General features: G+C 42.5%; 1 protein-coding gene across 11 annotated transcripts in view; it reads right to left on the bottom strand.

Annotated features, from left to right (window-relative positions):
• The window catches only part of ppfibp1b (PPFIA binding protein 1b), a 151,040-nt gene that overhangs the window by 72,993 nt on the left and 53,269 nt on the right, over positions 1–24,778 (bottom strand). For 10 of the 11 annotated variants that reach the window (XM_078567690.1, XM_078567695.1, XM_078567697.1 and 7 more), the window contains exons 2-3: positions 14,890–14,978; positions 12,708–12,913 (exon numbers count right to left, since the gene is read on the bottom strand). In XM_078567690.1, the coding sequence (XP_078423816.1) occupies positions 12,708–12,913; positions 14,890–14,950 (267 nt within the window). In that variant the 5' untranslated portion in view covers positions 14,951–14,978. Of the gene's footprint in view, positions 1–12,707; positions 12,914–13,700; positions 13,753–14,889; positions 14,979–24,778 lie in introns of those variants that run through there. The other variant, XM_078567698.1, reaches the window with a different exon arrangement.

Below are 24,778 nucleotides of genomic sequence, written 5' to 3'. Positions count from 1 at the left end.
TTGAGGGATCTTGTTGTGAACAAATTGGCCAGTGGATTTATTTACATAACCACAGTCAAAGAGGCTCAGGTCAAAGGACACCACCCACCCCCTTCCAGTTAAAATTCCCTTGCTCAGCAGTACTGATGGAGAAGTCTAAGCAAAGGAAACTATGAAGCTTTGAGGGGCAAATTGGCTATGGTGTACTGGGAAACTACACTGACAGTAGAAGGCAATGGCTAACGCTTAAAGAACTAATACATAGTTTACAACAAAAATAAGTTCCTTTAATGCACAAAAACAAAGCAAGGTGTTCCAACCCTGGTTAACAAAAGAAATCGAGGATTGTATTTGGTCAAAGGAAAAGGCGTATGAAGTGGCAAAAAAGGTAAGCCTGAGGACTGGGAGCATTTTAGAATTCTGCAAAGGAGGACCAAGAAAATGATTAAGGGAAAATAGAATGAGTATACTAGCAAGAAACAAAAACAGACTGTAAAAACTTCTGTAGGCATGTAAAAAAGAAAAGATTACAAAAAACTGTGGGTCTATTACAAGCAGGATCATGAGAATTTATAACGGGAATAAGTAAACAGCAGAGGAACTGAACAAATACTGTGTCTGTCTTCAGGGGAAGATACTAAAAACATCCCAGAAATAAATGGAGAATCAAGGGGCTAGTGTAAACGAAGAAATGCAAGATATTATTAGTAAAAAAAAAGTAGGAACAAATTAATGGGACTTAAAGTAGATAAATCCTCTGGGCCTGACAATCTACATTGCAGAGTGTTGAAAGAGGTGGCTGTAGAGATGATGGATGCATTGGTAGTCATCTTTCAAAATTCTATAGACTATGGGATGGTTTTGGCGGATTGGATGGTGGCAAATGTAACCCCACTATTTAAGGAAGAGGGAGAGAAAATGGGGAACTACAGACCTGTTAGCCTAACATCAGCTGTCAGGAAAATACTAGAATCTATTATAAAGGATGTGATAACAGGGCATTTCGTAATAATGGCAGGATTGAGCAGAGTCAACATGGATTTATGAAAGGGGAATCATGTCTAACAAATGGGCTGGGAGTTGTTTTTGAGGATGTAACTCTCATAATAGATAAAAGGGGGAACTGGTGGATGTGGTATATTTAGATTTTCAGAAAGCTTTTGATAAGGTCCTGCCCAAGAGGTTAGTAGACAAAATTAAAGCACATGGGGTTGGGGGAATATACTAGCATGGATTGAGAACTGGTTAGCAGACAAAAAAACTAGGAATAAATGGGTCATTTTCAGGTTGGGAGCCTGTGACTAGTGAGATACCGCACGGATCAATGTTTGGACCATTCACAGCTATTCACAATCAAAATCAATGATTTGGATATGGGGATTAAAGGCAAGATTTCCAAGTTTGCAGCTGACAAAACTAGGAAGTGAGAATCCTGAGGAGGATGCAAAGATGCTTCAAAAGGATTTGGAGAGGCTAAGTGAGTGGGCAAAAAATTGGCAGATGGAATACAAATGTGGAGAAATGAGGTTATCCACTTTTGTAAGAAAAACAGAAATGCAAAGTATTTCTTAAATGGAGAGAGGTTGGGAAGTGTTGAACTTCAAAGGGGTCTGGGTGTCCTTGTTCATGAGTCACTGAAAGCTATCATGCAGGTGCATCAAGCAATTAAGACGGCACATGGTACACTGGCTTTTATTACAAAAGGAATTAAGCATAGAAATAAAGATGTCTAACTGCAATTATATAGAGCCTTCGCAAGACCATAGCTGGAGTACTGTGAACAGTTCTGGTCTCCTTACCCAAGGAAGGATATACTTGCCATAGAGGGAGTCTAATGAAAGTTCGCCAACTAATTCCTGGGATGGAGGGATTGTATTATGAGGAAAGAATAGATTGGACCTTTATTCTCTGGAGTTAAGAAGAATGAGAGGTGATCTCTTTCAAATATACAAAATTCTTCAGGGCTCAACAGGGTAGATGCACTGACTGGTGGGTGGTCTAGAGCCAGGGATAGTCTCAGAATATGGAGTAGGCCATTTAGCACTGAGATGAGGAAGAATTTCTTAACTCAGTGGGTGAATATTTGGAATTCTCTGCCCGAGAAGGCAGTGGAGGGTCTGTCGTTGAGTATGTTCAGGACTGAGATTGATAAATTTCTACATCTTAAAAACATCGAGGAATATGGGGATAGTGCAGGAAAATGGTAAAGTAGAAGATCAGTCATTATCTCACTGAATGGCGGAGTGGGCTCAAAGGGCTGAGTGGGCTACTGTTCCTATTTCTTATGTTCTTATGATACTAGTTAGTCCATTTAGCCCAAAAAGAAACAGACCATACAGCAGAGGTGGATGGCACTTCCTCTCCAAATCCACTATTTGCTGCATCTCAGCAAATATTCAGTGGAGTGACAAAAGAAATAACTAAGAACATGACATAAGGAATAGGAACAGGAGTAGACCATTCAGCCCCTCGAGCCTGCCCCGCCGTTCAATAAGATCATGGTTAATGATCTTGTGTTTCGAATTCCACATTCCCAACTAACCCCGATAACCTTTGATTCTCTCACCTAACAAGAATCTATCTACCTCTGCCTTAAAAATATTCAATGACCCCACCTCCACCAGCTTGAGGCAAGGAGTTCCAAAGTCGTAAAACACTCAAAATTTCTCCTCATCTCAGTCCTAAAAGGGTGACGCCTAATTTTGAAACAGTCCCACCACCTACTCACCCCACAAGAGGAAACTAGATCAAGGTGACTTTCTAAAGCAAATTCTCCATCACCTGAGGGTGGAATGGATATGCGGCAAATGCTCTGCACACTACTTTAGCCCATCCCAGTCTTTAAACTTACGCCATAAATATTAACTTTTTTTGGAATATGCATAGCTGGCCATTGTGTTAGACAGAAATGTTGCATTATTATAGATTTAGGGAGGAGTGATGGCTGTTGCAATTTCATAAACCTGGCATCATTCCAAATATTGCCAGTAATGGGCAGGTATAAAGTGCAAGTTACAGGAGAACAGCATCTCAAGGCAACTCAGAGGAACAATCTGAAAAATGAACTCCAAAGAAAAAGATATGGATGGGGGGACAAAAAGCTTGGTCAAAGAGAAGGGATTTAGGGAGGGTCTTAAAAGGAGAAGAGGGAGGTGCAGATGTTTAGGACAGGAATTCCTGAAATTAGAACAAAGACAGGTGAAGGCACTGTGTCAACAGTTGAGTGGAAGGAGTGACGATACACAAGAGGTCAGAGTTAGAGGAATGCAGAAACTTAACACAAGCTGCAGAGCCCAGCTCACTCTGCATTTGGGAGTGACTGCATATATGATTGTTGGAAGGAAGGACGAATCACTGGATGACTCAAAATGCTTTACATAACTGAAGTGCAGCAGTGCAGCCACTTACAGAAGTACAATAAGACCCACAAGCAGCATTATGAAGAATGACAAATCTACTCTTGCCAGTCTTGCCTGAGGAAAGAATGGTGGTTGAGAGCCAGAGAGAGGTGCAGATTCAATGGGCTAAATGGCCTCCTTCTGTGCTATACCGATCTTAAACTCCTTGCTTTTCTTTTGTTGTGACGAGTTTTAATGTCCACTTAGAGAATTTGAATCACTGACATGTCAGCCAAAATTAGTGCAACCAAGTGCAACCAATTGTGCAAAGAATACATCCAGCACATTACACACAATGAGCTAAAGAAAAGATTACATTTCAGAAGAGCTGTGTACAGCTGAGAGAACAATCAGAGCTCAGATTCAGAGATCACACATATCAACAGATGTTTCTATCAACCAGAACCTAGAAACACTGCAGCTACCACAACTGAACCACTCAGTGTAGCAGGAAACTCTGAGGAGTCAACATCTTCAACTGGAGGAGGAACAGAAGCCTGCTAGCCTTAAAACAGGCTCCTCAACAACAGTTTCTTCATATAGTTCAATCACCAATGGCAGAAAACTGGCTCATGTTTTCTTCTTTTGGTTTTGATCCAGTCCTTGCCGAGGTGCAGGGTGTCAGATTGTTCACTCGTTTCAATGTGTCTCATTCAGCAGATTACAGGCACATGCACTTATCCCAATGCTGAACTAGGACTTTGAGAGACAATATTCCAGTATGAATGCTCCCATGCAGTGATTTGCTCACACTTAGATATCACTTTGCCCTTTGAGCATTACATTTCATTCATATCAGTAAATCACAGGAAAGCAACATACATGCAGGTGACAGTATAACCAATTAACTGTACTGAAACCAATACGCACATCAGAACATTTAATTGTAATGAAACAAAACTACAGGTAAACATCTAAGATAGATTGTGTCCTTCTCAATTGCTTCCAATTATTCCATTATCATTTTTGAACTGCCTTAATTTAAAAAAAATTATTCTTTCAAGGCATGTGGGCATCACTGGCAAGGCCAACATTTGTTGCCCATCCCTAACTGCCCTTGAGCTGAGTGGCTTGCTCACCCAGAGAGCAGATAAGTCAAACACATTGTGTGGGTCTGGTGTCACATGTAGGCCAGAGCAGGTAAGGATGGCAGATTTCCTTCCCTAAAGGACAGTGAACCAGATGGGTTTTTGTGACAATCAATGATAGTTTCATGGTTACCGTAACTGAGACTAGCTTTCAATTTTAGATTTTATTAATGGAATTTAAATTCTACCATCTGCCATGGTGGGATTTGAACCTGTTTCCCCAGGGCATTAACCTGGGCCTCTGGATTCCGAGTACAGTGATATTACCAACATGCCACCATCTCCTCATTTCATATTACTAAATGCTCTCAGACATTATAACATCCTCTTTACCTGCAGAGATTCATATTCCCCGTGCCCCTTTACTCAATATGTGGTTTCAATTCCACATTTAGCCTTACAAACCCAGCAGAAAGCTGTATTAACCCATCACATCATCGGTGGCAGTAGTCCCTCGGAATCGAAGATGATGTCCGGTCAGGCTTGGTGAGGTTTCAGATGACTGAGGAGCCCAATTCTGGATCTACATGTTCTTCCGCAGAGGGGTCATGTTGTTGCGCAGGGGAGTAGAAATCGCAGCCCCAGGTTGGCTCCCTTCTTCCTCTGGCGCCTCGCTGTCGCTTGATGGGCCAGATGGAGCCATGCCAAGTGATCGGCAGCATTCTCCTCCCAATCAGTGATGTTAATGCCGCCATGCTTTAGGGCGACCTTGAGCGAATCCATATATCTTTTCCTTTGGCCAATGGAGAGATGGGGGAAGAGAACCTGCCGAGGGAGGCGGTTTTCGGGTAGCCGGACGCAATGGCCCGTCCATCGTAGTTGGTTCCAGAAGAGCAGGGCTTCAGTGCTGGTGGACGTAGCTTTATGGAGGACGCTCGCATTAGTCCGGCAGTCCTCCCGTTTGATCCCCAGGATGTGACGCAAGCACCGCTGATGGAAGCTCTCAAGGATCTTAACATGGTTTCAGTAGACAGTCCCTGTTTCGCTGCAGTAGAGGAGGGTGGTCAACTACAACAGCCTTATAAACCAGAACCTTTTCTAGTCCTACCAACTGCACAGAACATTGAGGCCCTCAGCTAATGTGGACTCTCATTCTCACACAGGACAATGACAAACTAAGATCTCAGCCTTTTATATAAACCCCCACATAACACACTATGTACTGGACCAGGGATAATCTTTCAAGTCTGCAGGCGCCTCTTGTGCCCTTTAGGGAGAGTGGATTAACTCCACTCTACACTTGCAATATTTATCCTTTCAGTAATATAACCACTAATTGCATACAAAATAATAAAGCAGTCAACTATAAAAAGGCATCCACTAACTTGTGAAACACATGTAAAGTTTGCCGAAACGACACTATGCACTCAACTGAAAAAGATCCTTTACAACATATCATGATCCTCCGAATGGGTGAAATAGTATCACAATGAACTATTCAATAGTGAAAAAAAAAATCACTGCTCTGAAAAGGCAATTTTATAAAACAATAATAAAAACCAGGATTTAATAACTTTAACTGAATGCAGCTCTGTACTGGTTCAAACAGCAAAGTAGAATAATCAGCCACACAGCTGAAACAGTAGAATACCAGTCAGTGTTATGTTCCAATTGTCTCTAGTCAGGCTACACAAAGAACTGTCAAGCTCTTATCGCAAAGACAGGGAGACATTCAAGCCCTGGAGGCAGTTCAGAAAAAAAAGGGGCCCTATGGTAGAAGGCTTAAGCTATGAGGAGAAACCTGACATCTTTGAGGCTGAAAACCACAAGTAAGGAAAGTACATAACAGCGAAACGTATACGAACTTAAGAATGAGTAGGAGTAGGCCACTCGGCCCCTTCAAGCCTGCTCTGCCATTCAATAAGATCATGGCTGACCTGGTTGTGGCAACTCCATATTCCCACCTAACCCTGATAACCTTTCAGCCCCATGGTAATCAATAATCTTCCTCTGCCTTAAAAATATTCGAAGACTGCTTCCACCAACTTTTGAGGAAGAATTCCAAAGCCTCTCAACCCTCAAAAAATTTCTCATCTGTCTTAAATGGGCAACGCCTTATTTTTAAACAATGGTCCCTAGTACTCCCACTACAGGAAACATCCTTTCCACATCGACACTCTTACGACCCCTCAGGATCTTGTGTTTCAATCAAGTCACCTTTTACTCTTCTACACTCCAGCAGATATAAGCCTAAACTGTTCATGCCTTTCCTCATAAGCCAACCTGCCTATTCCAGGTATTAATCTAATAAAAGCAAAATACTGTATTTTACTTCAGATTTCCAGCATCCAAAGTGCTGGAAAAACTCAGCAGGTCCGACAGCATCTGTAGAGAAACAGAATCAGTATGGCTCAAACGGTCATACGTACTTGGAACGTTAACCGTTTCTCTCTCTCCACAGATGCTGTCAGGCCTGAGTTTTTCCAGCATTTTCTGCGTATATTATTAATCTAGTAAACCTTCTCTGAACTGCTTCCAACACATTTACATCCTTCCTTAAATAAGGAGACCAATACTTTACACAGTATGCCAGATGTAGTTTCACTGATGTCCTGTATAACTGAAGCATAACCTCACTTTTGTGTTCAACTCCTCTTGCAATAAATTATAACATTCTATTAGCTTTCCTAATCACTTGCTGTACCTGCATACTAGCCATGAGATTAATGCACTAGGACACCCAAATCTCTCTGCATCTCAGAGCTCTGCAATCTCTCACCATTTCGATAAATGTCTTATTTTTCCTGCCAAAATGAACAATTTCACACCTTCCCACATTATGCTCCATTTGCCAGATCTTTGCCCACTCACTTAACCTATCTATATCCCTATATCGCATTGTGTCCTCTTCACATCTTTTACTATTCTATCCATCTTTGTTTTATCAGTAAATTTAGCAACCGTACCTTCAGTCCCTTCATCCAAGTCATTTCTATAAACTGTAAAATGTTGAGACCCCAGTACTGATCCCCATGGCACCCAACTAGTTACATTTTGCCAACCAGAAAAAGACCCATTTCATACCTACCCTCTGTTCCCTGCTAGCTAGCCAACCTTCTATCTATGCCAATACATTACCCCTCCTCCACACCATGAACTTTTATTTTTCGCAATAACCTTTCATGTTATGGGGACACGGATTCAAACTAGTGAAAGGCAAAATTAGGACAGTCAAAGTTCTCTCGTAACGAGTGATTGAAACATGGGCAGGATAGTGGAAATGAAAATCCTGCAATCATTCAGGAAGCATCCGAATGCTGCAAAAGATAAGACTGTGGATTATTTCTGGATGAATGAATTAAGATAGGCTAAATAGCTTGCTCATCTGTATTCATCACGGGAACCTGCTAACACTTTATAATCATTAGTGCATCTAGCAATAGGTTTCAGTGGACTGCCTAAGGTTTGCTGACTTTTGCTGAAAGCGTTTCCTTGGTGTTTGTTCTGTTCAAGAGCAATGCTAGTGAAAACATTCAATATCATGTAGTTGGTGGGGTGGTTGGGGGGGTGGGGGGGGCAGAAGAGGATTATTGAACCAAGTCACAGATGCAATTTAGTCCCTGTTTTTAAGTACACATTCTGCACACTTAAATGTGTGTACATTTAAGTATACATGCGCATGTGCACGCGTGTCCATGATTAAGTAAACTGGTTGGGGGGAGGGGGGGGGGGCAGAGTTCTTAGAGACAGTTTGTCTGTGAGAGTTGAGAGATAGAAGGTGCTAGATACATGCATGCATTTGTAATGAGGGGCTATGGTGAAGTTGGATTTACAAGTAAATAGATTGGGTTTGAAATTTGCATTGAGGTAAGGGAGCTGACTTTTCAGCTGTTGAATTTCAAAGGGAAGCTAAGGGGCCTTTACAACTTACAAAAGGTTTCATAAGTAAAACGAGGGCAAGTTAAATTTTATTTGACCTGAAAATACAGGCAATGGGAAAACATGAAAACTTTTCCAAAATATAAAAATCTGAGTTCAAAGTGGTGCTTAGGACAATGGAATCCAAGATGAAAGGGGAAAAGGATTAAGGAAAGATGTTGTGTGGGGGAGATGTCCCAAGGCCAGCTCTGTGCTGAGAAAAGGTGTGAACTCTGAAACAGCCATCCACAGTGGGGCCAGAAATGGCTTTGTCTCAGAAAGCAGGTTGTTTCCGAACCTGCTTGGATTTCCACAGCGGAGTGAAGAGAGTGTGGTATAACTTTAAAAAGTGACAGCAGTTTTTGCCTTGGGTAATATTACTGGATTTTTCTGGTTAAAAATTATAAGGGAGCTGTTGCCAAGTAATTTAATTGTGTTCTGACCAAGTGGTTTTATTGGGGGGATGTTTTGGAAGACTGTTTTAACTGTGTAACTTCAATCTTTTATGTTTAAGTTTTTTTCTTCTTGTTAATAAATCTTATCATTTTAAAATCCTAAATGTCTTATTGGGATTCTATGCTTCTGGGATCAGTAGTTTTCCCCTCATTTTCAAAATACCAAAAAAAAGGTTATGATCAGCAAGACAAGTTTCTTTCTGGGATTTGGCTTGCTCAGTGAATAATATCAGCTGTGGTCATAACACCCAGAACCTACTGAATACAGTATTTGGGATAAGTGTGAATGCCATTTTAGCCTTCCAAATGCTACAGTAACTGGGGCAGTGCATAATCAGAATCAAAGTATTCTTACAAACCTTATTTACTTTAACAGGACAAATAATGCAGCATAAATGACAGAGGCATGTTCCTTACCTTAACTATTAAAAAATTTGGCACTACTCATGACTATTGACTGCAAGTTATTTACTAAAGTCACGAGTGTTTATGGGTCTCAATGTAAACCCATTGTGTGTGGACTAAAGTAAAACTGAAGAGAAAAGAAAATGTGCATTTATATATCACTATCTCCTGCCAATGCAAGATGGTCACTGATACCTGTCTTCACATGCACACTTGTCAGTGCATGTGTAGAATCCAATATCATTGGCAGGAGACAAATCCACCCTCATAAATGGTGACAGCTTCTTTTTGGCAGTCTCCAAACTTTTAATAATCAGTCTTATTTCATTACCCATGTATTCCCAAAATTACTTATACCCCACCAAAAAGCCAATCAGGTGGGCCATTCCGCTGAGCTAATTAAATGGCTGGTCTGAAATTTCAAGAAATTCCACAGTTCCTCAGCCCCACGGCAGGCAGGCACTTGCGGAAGGGCCATTTCCCTGCCTCTGATGCTTCCTCTCTCCCCAGCCATTTCTTTCGATATTTCACCTTTTAAGAAATTTCTAAAAAGACACCAACGTGATGCGTCATTTTAAAATGGGGCTGGGGATGAGGATGGGCGGATGAAGTTGGTCGCATTTGCCACTTGCTCTCTTTCCAGCTCAGTCCGAGGGGTTTGGGGTGAGCTGTGGATGGAAGGGCTTGTTGTTAAACTGTTAACCTGGTGCTGTAATATTTGCAATTCCAGGGCCAGTGATGACCACACATGTGCCTTGCTGTTCACTGCTCCCTATAAAGATGGCGGCTGCACGTGCGTGGCATTGACAGCAAACGCAGGCTTGATATAGCTTCTTTTTCAATTCTTCAGGACTTTGCAAGCTGATTCACAGGCAATGAATAGTGCCATCACTGTTACATAGCCCAGCGTGGAGGGAACTGATACAGTAAGGTAACATAAGCGGTAATTCTTTCATTCAAGGGATCTGCGCATTGCTGGCAAGACCAGCATTTATTGCCCATCTCTTTAACTGCCCTTGAAAAGATGGTGGTGAGCCACTTCCTTGAACTGCCTTAAGCATAGCAGTTTATTTTGATCTAATTGAATGGCTTGCTAGGCCATAGGGTAGTGAAGAACCAATAACACTGTTGCAAGTCTGCAGTCACATGCGGACCAGGCTGGAAAAGGATTTCCCTCAAGGACATTAGTGAACCAGATGGGTTTTTACAACAATCTGGTAATTTCATGGTCACCATGAGACCAGCTTAAATACAGATTTGGTTAATTAGCTGAAATTAAACACCCCAACTGGTGTGTTGGGATTTGAACTAGTGTCTCGGGAGCCATTTTACAGGCCTCTGGATTACTAATCCAGTAACATAACCACTATGTCAACTGCACCTTGAAATCACTGACAGCTTAAAATAGTAAAACATTGAGTTTAAATATTTGGTCATAAGTCCAGCTAAAATTTCCTATCTAATCACCAGCTTTTATTTTTAAAATGCCAACTTCATTAATAATCTTGCTAAATTCACTTTTTAGAAAAATGAGTCAAATTTAGTATGCACCAAATACATGCAATAAAAAAAAAGCTCCTTCATACTCAAACAGTACTTTCATTCAGCTTGGCCAAATCCATGTCTGTGTATAAATAAAAAGAACCAAATGTTAAGATTGGCTAGCAATAATACACAATTACCACAGGATGGCACTGTCTGATCAGATTCTCAATAGTCCACTGGAAACAAAAGCCAGACACACAATCCTACCCACCCCCCCCTCCCCACCCATACCATTCACCCACACACACCACCACCCCCTCCCCAGACACATCCCATTTAAGGATTTGAGCACACAATCTAGCGCTGAGGCGAGTGCTGCATTGCCGAAATGCTGTCTTACAGAAATGTTAAACTGTCTGTCCAGTGAATGGCACGAGCTGAAGTTTTCCCTGTGTGCTAGCAACTTAAGACTAACGGGTTATTTATCTTATTGCTGGCAGGGGGACCTTGCTGCAGGCAAATTGACTTCACTTTGAAAGCCATCCCTTTGGAGGTGTCCTACAGTGATCGAGTGGCGTGGATTAGAGGGAACATAACATTTAAAATTAACACAAGGTCAGATGTCAGGAGAGCCTTCTTAAAAAGAAAACAACTCACAGGTATCAGAATTGTGACTAAAGCTGAAACCAGCCAATTTCCAAGAGTAGATTAAATAAATGGTTGAAAGTAAGAGAAAGAGAAATGAGATAAAAACAAAAAGCTAAAAGCCAAAGGGCCGTGAAGGCTCGAAACGTTGACTGATTTCTTCTCCACCGATGCTGCCGGACCTGCTGAGTTTTTCCAGGTAATTCTGTTTTTGTTAAAGAGAAATGAGATCAGGTTGAGCACAGTGGATTAGGACTACTCCTCATGGAGTACAACCACCAACACAATGGTCTGCTTAAGGGCCAGTTTCTGTGTTGGTATTTTATACAATCCAACCAAGATGTGAAGGGTGGCATGCCAATGAAAGCTCCTTTCCTTGTGTGCTTCCTCTGATCAGTGAGGAAAGAAAACATTTCACAGAATGAACAGCAGTGGGGAGAAAGGGCAGCAAACAGTAAAGCAAGGGTGAGAGAGATTAGAATGTGTGAAGTTGAATCACTGGAAAATCCCCAAGACCATTTATGCTGCAGTTTCACACTACAGTCCAGTCAGAGTGGCTGACTCCTGTTGGTAAAACTAGCATCAAAAAATAAACTCACTGTTTACCTTATTTCTAGCACTGACACTCGAGGACCCACCCATGATTTACACCCTCCTGGTAAAGGTCACCCGAGATGGAGCTTGTGTTTATTTTTTTAAGTTACTTCCCATTTTTGAAAATGATGTTTACAGTTGCAACCAGAAGTCAAATTATCTTACTTTGCAGTCACTGTGGGAGCTGTTTACACTTCTAAGTGAGCTAAAATAATATTGTAAAAGCCTAGAAAATAACAGAAACGGCAACTACCATGTTCAGGCACCCATTCTGCAAGATCTTCACTGAGGGATCCAGAATAGGGTTGCACTTTATCTTCCTTTGTTCGAGTAGGTTCAGAATTTAGAAGATCAAATATTATTGAAGTTTTAAAGAGAGGAGAGAGTGGGAATTAGCTGAAGGTCCATTGTTAAGCCAGTGGGGGAGAGGGCAAAGTTGAAGTTAAGATCAAGGTGTATCCCATCCAAATGGTTTTAAATGCAAAATAATAAGTTAATGCAGTAATTCCTTGGCTGCTGGAAGGGTGAGCTATTTGACAGCAAAACTGGGCTACTGCTTCAAAAACAAGTCCTTCCAACCAACAACGCATGATAAGGTGATTAATATTTTTCACCATCTGTCACGAGTGAATTGACACATTAAAAAACCCACAGGGATGCACAACAAATGCAGGATTTGCCTGCAATACCCGTGTCCCAGGAACAAATTTAACCAAAAGCAGGGAAAGACATTTTTATATTAAAAGAAGCGGGAAGAAACAAAATAAAACCAATGAAAGTATTTATTCCAAGCTGCTCACCAGGTGGCTCTGTAACCATTCACCCAGAAGTTCGGCAGTAGAATCTGGTATCTGACACCGCAATCCATCCTTCTCCTCACTTTCCATCAACTCCAACAGTCCACGAAGATCTTCTACTAGGTGTAATACGCGCAGCCCACCAATATACGGGGAATTTGGTGACTGGCAGTCAAACAGGCCATTTGTGTAGTCTAAGGTCTTCGAACCTGGTCAAAAACGAATGGGAAAAAGTTAGCTCTGCATGAATATCTCTTAACAAGATGCCAACTCAAATCTGGTTTTTGGGCTGGAAATTGGGCAGAGAGGTGGGGTGGTAACACATATGCATTATGTTCACTTTAACCCTAACCCTAGAAATATCAGGTCACTGACGAGCTTTCACACAGGTTAACACACCAGAAGTAAAACCCTGAATGCCTAATGCTGTAACACTCAGCTCCCACAGCTTGTACACGTGGTAGAAATTTTCTTCATACCACCAAACCCCGAGCACACCATCCAATATTTAATTATGTTGCATCATTTGAACTGCAAAATAAATGCAGCCTGTATTCATTAGGAAGAAAATTCAAAACATTGTGGCAAAATGACAGATGTAACTAACCAAAGCTTACATCGAAAGATATAAAAGCAATACAGAGAAGAGAATAAATGAACAGATGCAATGTTATTCTGGGACTGAGTCTGGTGTGAAGGAAGTAACAGTTTTCTGTAACTTAGCATTTGTGAGGGAGGGATATCATTCGTGAAGAAACATAAGATGGTTGTCACTAGATGTTTGAGATTTGGAGGCAGGACAAACTGAACTTGTATTTACAACAATGGCTTTATTTTATATTCGTGGGGGGGGGGGCTAAAGGATTCCAGGTAAGCATTTATCGAAAATGATTTGACAAAGCATTAACCTGTCTGTTCTCTTCACATATGTCATCAGGCAGGATCTCCATTTTAGAAACTTCTGCTTTTAATCAGAAGGATTTGAGGTTTGTTTACCTGGGTTATCTCTCTGGCAAAGATTCCTGGCCAATAAATTCAACTTAAAAGATTTTCTAAAAGCGAATAGGAAAAGCAATGAAAATATTTTATGACAGAATTACACTGGAAATGCTAAGTACTTCTGCTTCAGACTAAGTAACTTTAAGCACATTGTGCCTACCTGGTAGAAATCCTCAATTATATCACCACTCCAACCTGATACTTGTGGCCAGGTAATAAGTTAAATGAAACGTTCCCATTACTAAATCGGAACCTGGAGTCACCACTCACTCTCACTCATTGCCACGCCAACAAGCACATTAGTGTTAGGTCACCCCAAGGATGCAGAAAAATGTTGAGGCTGAGGAAAATTAAAACACACGGAAGAAGGGAAAAGGGGCAGAGAAAAAGGAAAACAAAGCAACATTCACACCCTGAGGACGTCCCAAAGCATTACACTTTCAAACTGCAGTCATTGTTGCGTAAACAAATGCAGCAGCCACTTTGCACACTGCAAAGTCCTATCGTTAACAAGATAAATGATCAATTAGGTCTGTTTTGGTGGGATTAGTTAAGCATACCAATCAATAAATTTCATGTTTTACTTGTTAAAAAAAAAACAAGCATTGACCAGGAAGCATGGTAACGTAGGAGAGATTACAGCTACAGCACACGCACTTTCTTTCAGCTATTCCTACTCCTCCTCTTATCTCAGTGTTGTGCAAAGCTGGTGTTGTAGAATCAGAAGCTATGCTGAAGCTGGAGTGAAGCAGGCTGGCATTGCCTTCTCCCGGGAAACTGTTCTGCACTTGCACTCAGGCCTGAAGTGACCTACTTTTATTCTGAAGCACAGTACCAATGTAGAAGATTGCTTTGCTCTAATCGGGCATGGATAAAACGTTTACCTTATTTGACTAATAAGCTTTCTGATGTCCCGTCTAGTTTTACTGTTACTTCCCTAGCATCTCAAAAGCAATCTTAAACCTGGAACATGCCCATGGCTTCCAGCAATATTAATCACAAGGTGATTTTCATCTAACATTCTGGTTCAACGTACTGAATGCAAATGTTTTCCCACAGACGTACCCTGGTAAAATATTTGCAGTAGTTACTGCAATCAAGGCAGAGGAATAATTCAGTGGGAAGAAAAAATAAATGCCTCAATGTATAAACTGAAATTAGTTAGTAATTCCTAGCAATATCTTACCTGCTATGATACCATCCATTTGTTCCAAGGCAGCAGCCAACATCTCACTGGCATCAGTCATCTTGTAAATCAGTCAGTCAATGTCACACCTGAAGCAAAATAAAATAAGCATGAAGCTACAGTACATCTACAGTTATATTCTAGTGCAGGAAAAAGCAATAATAGTACAACACCAATCTCATTGTGAATTTTGTGAAATTTCCTTCCATTTACAACCATTCCTTCTACTACATCCAAGTATAAACAGCCACAAGGACACTGCAGCACATGTTTGAGGAGAATGGCCACCAAACTAAACCACAACAGAACTATATACCTGTGCACAAAAGCAAGGAAAAACCATGATATATGAATGAGCAAGAGAGAGACATGTAGGCAATAATGGAGTGAAAGATACATCTTAAATCCAAACTTGACCCTGTGTTCCAGGTCTTATTTTCAGCTTTACAAAGATTTACAACCAATGGTGCAGTTGTTCATGTAGCTGCACATATTGCCACAGAGTGATGGCAGGTTTACACATGTTGACACAGGAGGAGTGTGCGCTTCAGGATTACATTGTTTGGTTTAGCAATTCAATTATTACCCTTTATGCTGCAGAGTGCCCAGTCTACTCCATCTATGGGGACATGCTGCAGTGTGTGAGGTGAATGGGGGCAAGTAAGGAGGTATTGCCGAATGGCTCCAGGTATTGCCAGTAAAAAGCAGGCACCAATCAGTAATTGGCTTCTGTCCCACAACTGTTTTGTCTACCAAGCCTGGGGTGACACTTCACCATAGTACAAGGACACATGCATTTTTGCTGTTGGGAACAAAGGTTATGCTTTCTCAGCACTGGTAGTTACCAAAATCAACAAGGTGAATCTGCATATCTTCAGGAAATGAAGGAAGACAGCAACTCAAAGTAAAAACTTGTTACTATACTGAAAATGAAATCAGAATGATTAAAATGCAAAACCAGCATGTTAATTGTTTTACAAACTCATTCTTAACATCTCCATCATGCTGACATCTAGTTTAAAACAGTGTTCAACATTTCTGAGAGTTAAAAGGAGTGAAACTGCCTTACTTGTTCCAGTGGACAGCTGATCTAATTTAAAAGAAACTTGGCACACATGCACAGCTTTGGAATTGCAAGAGACTTTTGTAAAAAATCACTAGGGAGGTGAAGGATGATGAAAAATGCCTGTGTGGCTGCGTCAATGAACAATTCTAGGGCCATTTATACTGGCAAATGTACACATGCATCATAACACACTAGTTCCATTCAGGTGGATCTTTATGCTTACACCAATCTGGAACTTGTGCTTCAGGAGGACTGATAACAGCAAATTGAGGGTGGTTTTCAGCTGACCGTGGAATATTCTGTTTGATTTACAAAATGTACTCAGCGACAGGAAAATTACACATTTCCTTTCCACTTTTTGGAGCAATTGCTAGTGTCTGGACCAGTTATTTCCAATGTTGACTTCTCTGCAAACTTGCCCCCTCCACCCATGAAATGACCATTAAAGCAAATATTTGTGAAACCACTATTTAAGGGACTTTACAAATATTTCCGGGCATTTGCTTTAACTCTGAAGTCTTGTTAGATGCTTTCCTGCCCAAGACAACTGAATTTATCTTCAGCTGTCTTCCATGAGCCTGGCAGCCTCCCAAATACTAGCACTGATCGCAGAGATAAACCCAGTCAAAAGGCAAAGTTTATTTAAGACAGCATCATAGTTGCAACACGCTGCATATATACATCATTTATTTTTAATACATCCCATCATGTTAGTGTTAGCATACATAACTTGCAAACCAGATCTATGACCCACGAGAAAGGGAAGGCGGCAGTATGCAACTTGCGGCTCCATTTACAATGATTTAAATAAGGGTCTTCTTAGTCCCAGTACAATCTAAGTTAAATTTCAAGTTTCAGCTTGGAGGACTTATACCACAGAACAGTATTTAAACACCCTGCATTAAATACAAGATCCCATTACTCTGTTCACTTCCCCTTGGCCTAATTACAGTTCAGCATAGCAGAATTTCTGATATTAATAGATAACATTACCCTTGTTCCAGCTCCCAGCAATGTTTACCCCCAGAAACTACAGCTCTCTCTAAACTTTGTTGAAACTGCTTGCAGGATTTCAGCCCCTTGGTCAGCACTTTTCTCAGCCTGGCTCCACTGCTTCTATACCCCACGGAAAACCCACATATTGATCAAATCTTCAAACTTTGTAACTACTGCCTTTCACTCCTCTTCAATGCTAAAAGTTGTAGCGTAGGTGCAGTCTAACGCTGCATATCAAGATTGAGCTTCCAACCACAATTTTTTTAAAAAAAAGAAACATTAACTGATTTGAGTTTCTCAATCTTAGTCCAAAATGAAATACCACAGCCACCTAAAAAAAGTGTGGGGGGGAGGGAAGGAGAGAATAGTCTGACTCAGCCTTTATTTTTTTTTACATTGAATGCACAGTACAATACAGAAAGACCATTCAGCCCAACAGGAATATGTCAGCATCCAGTTGAGCCTCTTTCCAACACCCTTCATTCCACCCTTTTATTTCTTTCTCCCTTGTCTTTATTTAGCTTCCTCTTGAATAGATTTGCCTCAATTACTCCTCCTAGTTGCAAGCTCCACCTTCTAACCCTCTCCAAGCAAAGGCATTGCTCTTGAATTCCCCGTTGGACTTATTCATGACAACTTTAAATTTGTGGCCACTAGTTCTGGTCTCCCTACAACTATCCTATCAAACAAACCCTTTGATAATCATCTCCATTAGGTCATCAAAAAGCTAAAAGCTACTGCGGATGCTGGAAATCCAAAACAAAAACAGAATTACCTGGAAAAACTCAGCAAGTCTGGCAGCATCGGCGGAGAAGAAATCAGTTAACGTTTCGAGCCTTCATGGCCCTTCGGCAGAAATGGAGCATAGTTAGAAGAAGGGAGAAATATAAATTGGTTTAAGGTGGGTGGGGGGGGGGGGGGGGGGAGAGAGACACATTGAGGGTGTGGTGTGGTGATTGTGGAGATGAGCAGATAATCAAAAGATGTCACAGACAAAAGGGTCAAAGAGGTGTTGAAGGTGGTGGTATTTGTCTGAGAAAAGTGCTAATTAAGAATGGAAGACAGGATATTCAAAGTACAGCTCTAGTGGGGGTGGGGTGGAAAGACTAAAGGTTTTAGTTTTAGATTTAAAAATAATGGAAATAGGTGGGGAAAGAAGAATCTATATAAATTATTGAAAAAAAAAAGCGGGGCGGGGAAGAAACGGGGTGGGGATGGGGGGAGGGGGAGTTTAAGATCTAAAGTTGTTGAATTCAATATTCAGCCCGGAGGGCTGTAAAGTGCCTAGTCGGAAGATGAGGTGCTGTTCCTCCAGTTTGCGTTGGGCTTCACTGGAACAATGCAGCAAGCCAAGGACAGACATGTTGGCAAGAGAACAGGGTGGAGTGTTAAAATGGCAAGCGACAGGGAGGTTTGGGTCTTTCTTGCGGACAGACCGCAGGTGTTCCGCAAAACGGTCGCCCAGTTTGCGTCTGGTCTCTCCAATGTAGAGGAGACCGCATTGGGAGCAACGAATGCGGTAGACTAAGTTGGGGGAAATGCAAGTGAAATGCTGCTTCACTTGAAAGGAGTGTTTGGGCCCTTGGACAGTGAGGAGAGAGGAAGTGAAGGGGCAGGTGTTGCATCTTCTGCGTGGGCATGGGGAGGTGCCATAAGTGGGGGTTGAGGAGTAGGGGGTGATGGAGGAGTGGACCAGGGTGTCCCGGAGGGAACGATCCCTACGGAATGCCCTCAGGGGGGGTGAAGGGAAGATGTGTTTGGTGGTGGCATCATGCTGGAGTTGGCGGAAAGGCCCCAGCTATGCCTGTCTCTTTATGGGGTATGTGGAACATTCCTTGTTCCAGTCCTACTCCGGCCCCCTCCCACAACTCTTTCTCCGGTACATCGATGATTACTTCGGTGCTGCTTCATGCTCTCGTCGGGACCTGGAAAAATTTATTAATTTTGCTTCCAATCTCCACCCCTCCATCATCTTCACATGGTCCATCTCTGACACTTCTCTTCCCTTCCTTGACCTCTCTGTCTCAATTTCTGATGATAGACTGTCCACCAATATCCATTACAAGCCTACCGACTCCCACAACTACCTCGACTACAGCTCCTCACACCCCGCTTCCTGTAAAGACTCCATCCCATTCTCTCAGTTCCTTCGCCTCCGTCGCATCTGTTCTGATGATGCTACCTTCAAAAACAGCTCCTCTGACATGTCCTCCTTCTTCCTTAACCGAGGTTTTCCATCCACGGTCGTTGACAGGGCCCTCAACCGTGTCCGGCCCATATCCCGCGCATCCTCCCTCACGCCTTCTCCTCCTTCCCAGAAACATGATAGGGTCCCCCTTGTCCTCACTTATCACCCCACCAGCCTCCGCATTCAAAGGATCATCCTCCGCCATTTCCGCCAACTCCAGCATGATGCCACCACCAAACACATCTTCCCTTCACCCCCCCCGACGGCATTCCGTAGGGATCGTTCCCTCCGGGACACCCTGGTCCACTCCTCCATCACCTCCTACTCCTCAACCCCCACTTATGGCACCTCCCCATGCCCACGCAGAAGATGCAACACCTGCCCCTTCACTTCCTCTCTCCTCACCGTCCAAGGGCCCAAACACTCCTTTCAAGTGAAGCAGCATTTCACTTGCATTTCCCCTAACTTAGTCTACTGCATTCGTTGCTCCCAATGCGGTCTCCTCTACACTGGAGAGACCAAACGCAAACTGGGCGACCGTTTTGCGGAACACCTGCGGTCTGTCCGCAAGAAAGACCCAAACCTCCCTGTCGCTTGCCATTTTAACACTCCACCCTGTTCTCTTGCCAACATGTCTGTCCTTGGCTTGCTGCATTGTTCCAGTGAAGCCCAACGCAAACTGGAGGAACAGCACCTCATCTTCCGACTAGGCACTTTACAGCCCTCCGGGCTGAATATTGAATTCAACAACTTTAGATCTTAAACTCCACCCCCCCCCGCTTTTTTTTTCAATAATTTATATAGATTCTTCTTTCCCCACCTATTTCCATTATTTTTAAATCTAAAACTAAAACCTTTAGTCTTTCCACCCCACCCCCACTAGAGCTGTACTTTGAATATCCTGTCTTCCATTCTTAATTAGCACTTTTCTCAGACAAATACCACCACCTTCAACACCTCTTTGACCCTTTTGTCTGTGACATCTTTTGATTATCTGCTCATCTCCACAATCACCACACCACACCCTCAATGTGTCTCTCCACCCCCCCCACCACCCACCCCCCCCCCACCCACCTTAAACCAATTTATATTTCTCCCTTCTTCTAACTATGCTCCATTTCTGCCGAAGGGCCACGAAGGCTCGAAACGTTAACTGATATCTTCTCCGCCGATGCTGCCAGACTTGCTGAGTTTTTCCAGGTAATTCTGTTTTTGTTTTGTTTTGGATTTCCAGCATCCGCAGTAGCTTTTAGCTTTTTGTTTTTATGAAAGTGCTTTTGTCAGCTACACGTGGCTTTCATTTGACTATTACAAGTGCCAACAACTCATTTACAGTACATCACAACCAAAACGGCAACAATCACTATTGGAAAGTAATGTCATTTAACATCCTATTCCAGCCTGCATTTTTAAATCAGGGCACTGTTTAGTTTATGTTCTCAACAATAGGAGTAATCCAAAATCTTGTAAGTGCACCATTTGTATAGGTTGATAAAACTATGCAAATCTGATGCATTTTAAATTGCAGTGAACATAGAATTTAATGTATTGGTTTTTTTTAAAAGGTTACCACAACCCTCAGACTTATTCTAGTGGTCATTATCTAGGCAAAGCGCTGACACAACTTTACTGGTTCATCACACTAGCAAGGTGCAAGTTTGTAATTCTAGAATGGGGAAAGGTCGCTGTCTAAGATCCTTCTGCTATAGTGCACTGAGGGGCTGGGAAAGGTATAGACCCCTCGGGCTGTACGGCTCACAACGAATGTCTGCATTGAATACTAATTGTATTGAAGCACCTCAGAGTGCAAAATGATGTACGTTGATAGTGCAATGGTCTTGGAGTTGTCCGTAATGGCCATATTGAAATGATTGTAATATTCATTGATTGTATTGAAGCACCTTGTGATCCATGCGTAAAAGTTGAATCTGGTTGCACTTATTGTGATGGCCATTTAGAAATGTTTTGTAATGTTCTTTCAGATATTTTATGACTAAAGTATATTTTTCCAAAAAAAATTCTAGAAACAAACAATTGCTGAGGATCCTGGGCACTTAACTGCAGAGTGTGGTGCATCAACAATGATGCATTTTTTTCAACTTGATCAATGTGTACAAATAAATCTTTTACATCCCATCCTTCCTCAAAATGTGCACTTGACTAATATCTACCATATAATGTAATTTTGATTTATACAGACCATGACAGTATTCTTTGAATTGGAAAAGCTTAATTCAGGATATCCTTTATTAAAACATAAAATGCAGTTTTCAAACTGATGAGAATGGTACAGGTTACTTAATACCACCAAATGCTTGGGGCATTTGATCAATGACTCCAGTACAGAGGGGTTTGACAAGAACATTAGATGAGAGGGAGAGAGACTTAGGCTGTTCTCATCTTCCAGGAAGATTTTGGAACAGAAGGCAATTTTGGCAAAATTGAAACTTGAGATAGGAGAGGTCAGAGCAGATAGTGAGGTCAAAGGTGTGGCCATGAGCAAGACTGAGGAGCTAATGTGGAGGGAAGAGTTTGAACAGGGCATGCGTGCAGAGATAGAGCAGAAGGAACACGGAAAGGTTACGTGGAGGTTGAACTTGCTTATTCCAAACGCAAGATGCATCTCTGATGCCTACACGCTAACGTAATTGGGTCCGCTTAATGGTGCTTACTGACAAAAATCAGCTTCTCTCTCTCTCCCCCCACCCCCAACTGTATCTGGCCTTTTTCTGAGCTTCATAGAATCAGAAAGTTTACAGTACAGAAAGAGACCACGTGGCCCATCATGCCAGCCAAAAAGTGAGCTACCAGCCAAATCCTACTTTCTGGCATTTGGTCCATAGCCCTGCAAGTTACAGCATTTCAGGTGCATACCAAGGCACGTATTAAATGAGTTGAGGGTTTCTGCCTCTAATACACTTTCAGGCAGTGGGTCCCAGATGTTTACAAGCCTCTGGGTGAAAAAAAGTTTCTTCATCATCCCTCTAATCTTTCTACCAATCACCAAGTCTATGCCCCTTAGTCACTGACCTCTCTGCTAAGACCCTTCCCATCTGCTCTATCCAGGCCCCTCACAATTTTGTACATCTCAATCAAGTCTCCCCTCAGCCCCCTATGTTCCAAGGAGAACAACCCCAGCCTATCCCCTCTTCCCTCATAACTGCAATTTTCCAGTCCTGGCAACATCCTCATAAACCTCCTCTGCACCCTCTCTAGTGCAACTGCATCCTTTCTATAGTGAGGTGACCAGAACTGCACACAGTATTCAAATTGTGGCCTGACTAATGTTTTATATAGCTCCAGCGTAACCTTCCTGCTCTTATATTCTATTACTCGGCTAATAAATATAAGAATTCCATATGCCTTCTTGACCACCTTATTGGCCTGCCCTGCTGCCTTCAGGGATCTATGGACACTCACTCCAAGGTTCCTCACTTCCTTTACACCTCCTATCGTTCCAGTTAGTGTGTATTCCTTTGTCTTGTTTGACCTCCCCCAAAGGCATCACATCACTTTTCTGGATTGATTTTTTAAAAACCAGTCTGCCATGTGGGACCTTGCCAAAGGCCTTGCTAAAATCCAAGTGGACCACATCAACTGCACTACACTTAATCCTCCCTGTTACTTCCTCAAAAAATTCAAATTAGTCAGACCTTTCTTTAACAAATCCATGCTAACTGTCCTTGATTAACCCATGCCTTCTAAGTGACAGTTGATGTTTTCTCAGAATTGATTCCAATAATTTGCTCACCATCAAGGTCAGGCTGACCAGCCTGTAATTAATTGTAATTGTAATTAATCGCTCCCTTTTAGGTACATTAACCGTCCTCCAATCCTTCTGCACTGGCACCACACCTGTATCTAGTGAGGATTGGAAGATCATGGTCAGACCTTTCGCTATTTAAAAAAAAATTAATTTACAGGACGTGGGCGTCGCTGGCTGGGCAGCATTTATTGCCCGTCCCTAATTGCCCTCGAGAAGCTGGCGGCGAGTTGCCTTCTTGAACCACTGCAGTCCCTGTGGTGTAGGTGCACCCACAGTGCTGTAAGGGAGGAAGTTCCAGAATTTTAACCTAGCAACAGTGAAGGAGCACTGATAGATTTAAAAATCAGGATGGTGAGTGGCATGGAGGGGAGCTTCCAGGTGGTGGTATTTGCGTGTGTCTGCTGCCCATGTCCTTCTAGATGATAGCAGTCGTGGGTTTGGAAGGTGCCTTGGTGAGTTTCTGCAATGGATCTTATAGATAGCACACACTGATGCCAGTGTGCAGTGGTGGAGGGAGTGCATGTGTGTGGAAGGGGTGCTAATCAAGCAGGTTGCTTTGTCCTGGATGGTGGTCAGGTTTCTTCGGTGTTGTTGGAGCTGCACTTATCCAGGCAAGTGGAGAGTATTCCATCAGACTCCGGACTTGTGCCTTGTAACTCTTTCGAGTTATCAACAGATCGCATGTAACTCTTTCGAGTACATTCACAGTTCTTTGGTTTCCGGGAGTGGGACATGAACCCACAACCTTCTGACTCAAAGGCGAGGGTGCTATGAACTGAGCCACAGCTGACACCTCGTTGACTTGTGCCTTGTAGGTGAACAGGTTCTGGGGAGTCAGGAGACGAGTTATTTGCTGTAGAATTCCCAGCCTCTGACCTGCTCTTGAAGCCACAGTACTTATATGGCTAGTCCAGTTCAGTTTCTGGTCAAATGGTAACCCCAGGATGTTAATAGTGGGGGATTCTGCGATGGTAATGCCATTAAATATCAAGGGGCAATGGTTAGATTCTCTCTTGTTGAAGATGGTCACTGCCTGGCGCTTGTGTGATATAAATGTTACTTGCATTTGTCAGCCCAAGCCTGGATATTGTCCAGGTCTTGCTGCATCTGGACATAGACTGCTTCAGTATCTGAGGAACGGTAATCATCAGTGAACCTCCCCGCTTCTGACCTTATGATGGAAGGAAGGTCATTGATGAAGCAGCTGAAGATGGTTGCGCCGAGGACACTACCCTGAGGAACTCCTGCAGTGATGTCCTGGAACTTAGATGACTGACCTCCAACAACCACAGCCATCTTCCCTTGTGCTAGGTATGACTCCAACCAGCAGAGATTGCTCAACATCCCCCCCCACCTCACCCACCCCCCTCCATCAAAACCAATTCCCATTGACTAGTTCTGCTAGGGCTTCTTGATGCCACTTAGTCAAATGCCACCTTGATATCAAGGGCAGTCACTCCCACCTCACCTTGGCAGTTCAGTTCTTTTGTCCATGTTTGAACCAAGGCTGTAATGAGGTCTGAGGGACCCTGGTAGAGCCCAAACTGAGCAGTGAGGCCATTGCTAAGCAAGTGCCGCTTGATAGCACTGATGACCACCCCTTCCATCACTTTACTGATTTCCTCCCTGGATTCTTTTAACAGCCTGGGGTACACTTCATCCAGCCCTGGTAATTTATCCACTTTCAAGGATGCTAATTCTTATTACTTCCTCTCTACCTATGCTTATCACACCCAATACATCTGCTCCTTGTCTACATCATGTGCCCCCCTCTTTTGAGGACAGATGCAAAGTATTCATTCAGAACCATACCCACATCCTCCGCTTCCATACATAAGTTACATTTTTGGGCCCTACTCTTTCCTTCGTTATC

This window comes from Cetorhinus maximus, chromosome 22, assembly GCF_964194155.1.
Source record: "Cetorhinus maximus chromosome 22, sCetMax3.hap1.1, whole genome shotgun sequence".
Lineage (NCBI taxonomy): Eukaryota > Metazoa > Chordata > Chondrichthyes > Lamniformes > Cetorhinidae > Cetorhinus > Cetorhinus maximus.
Note: the sequence above shows the minus strand (reverse complement) of the source record. Positions and strands in the feature narration are given on the sequence as shown.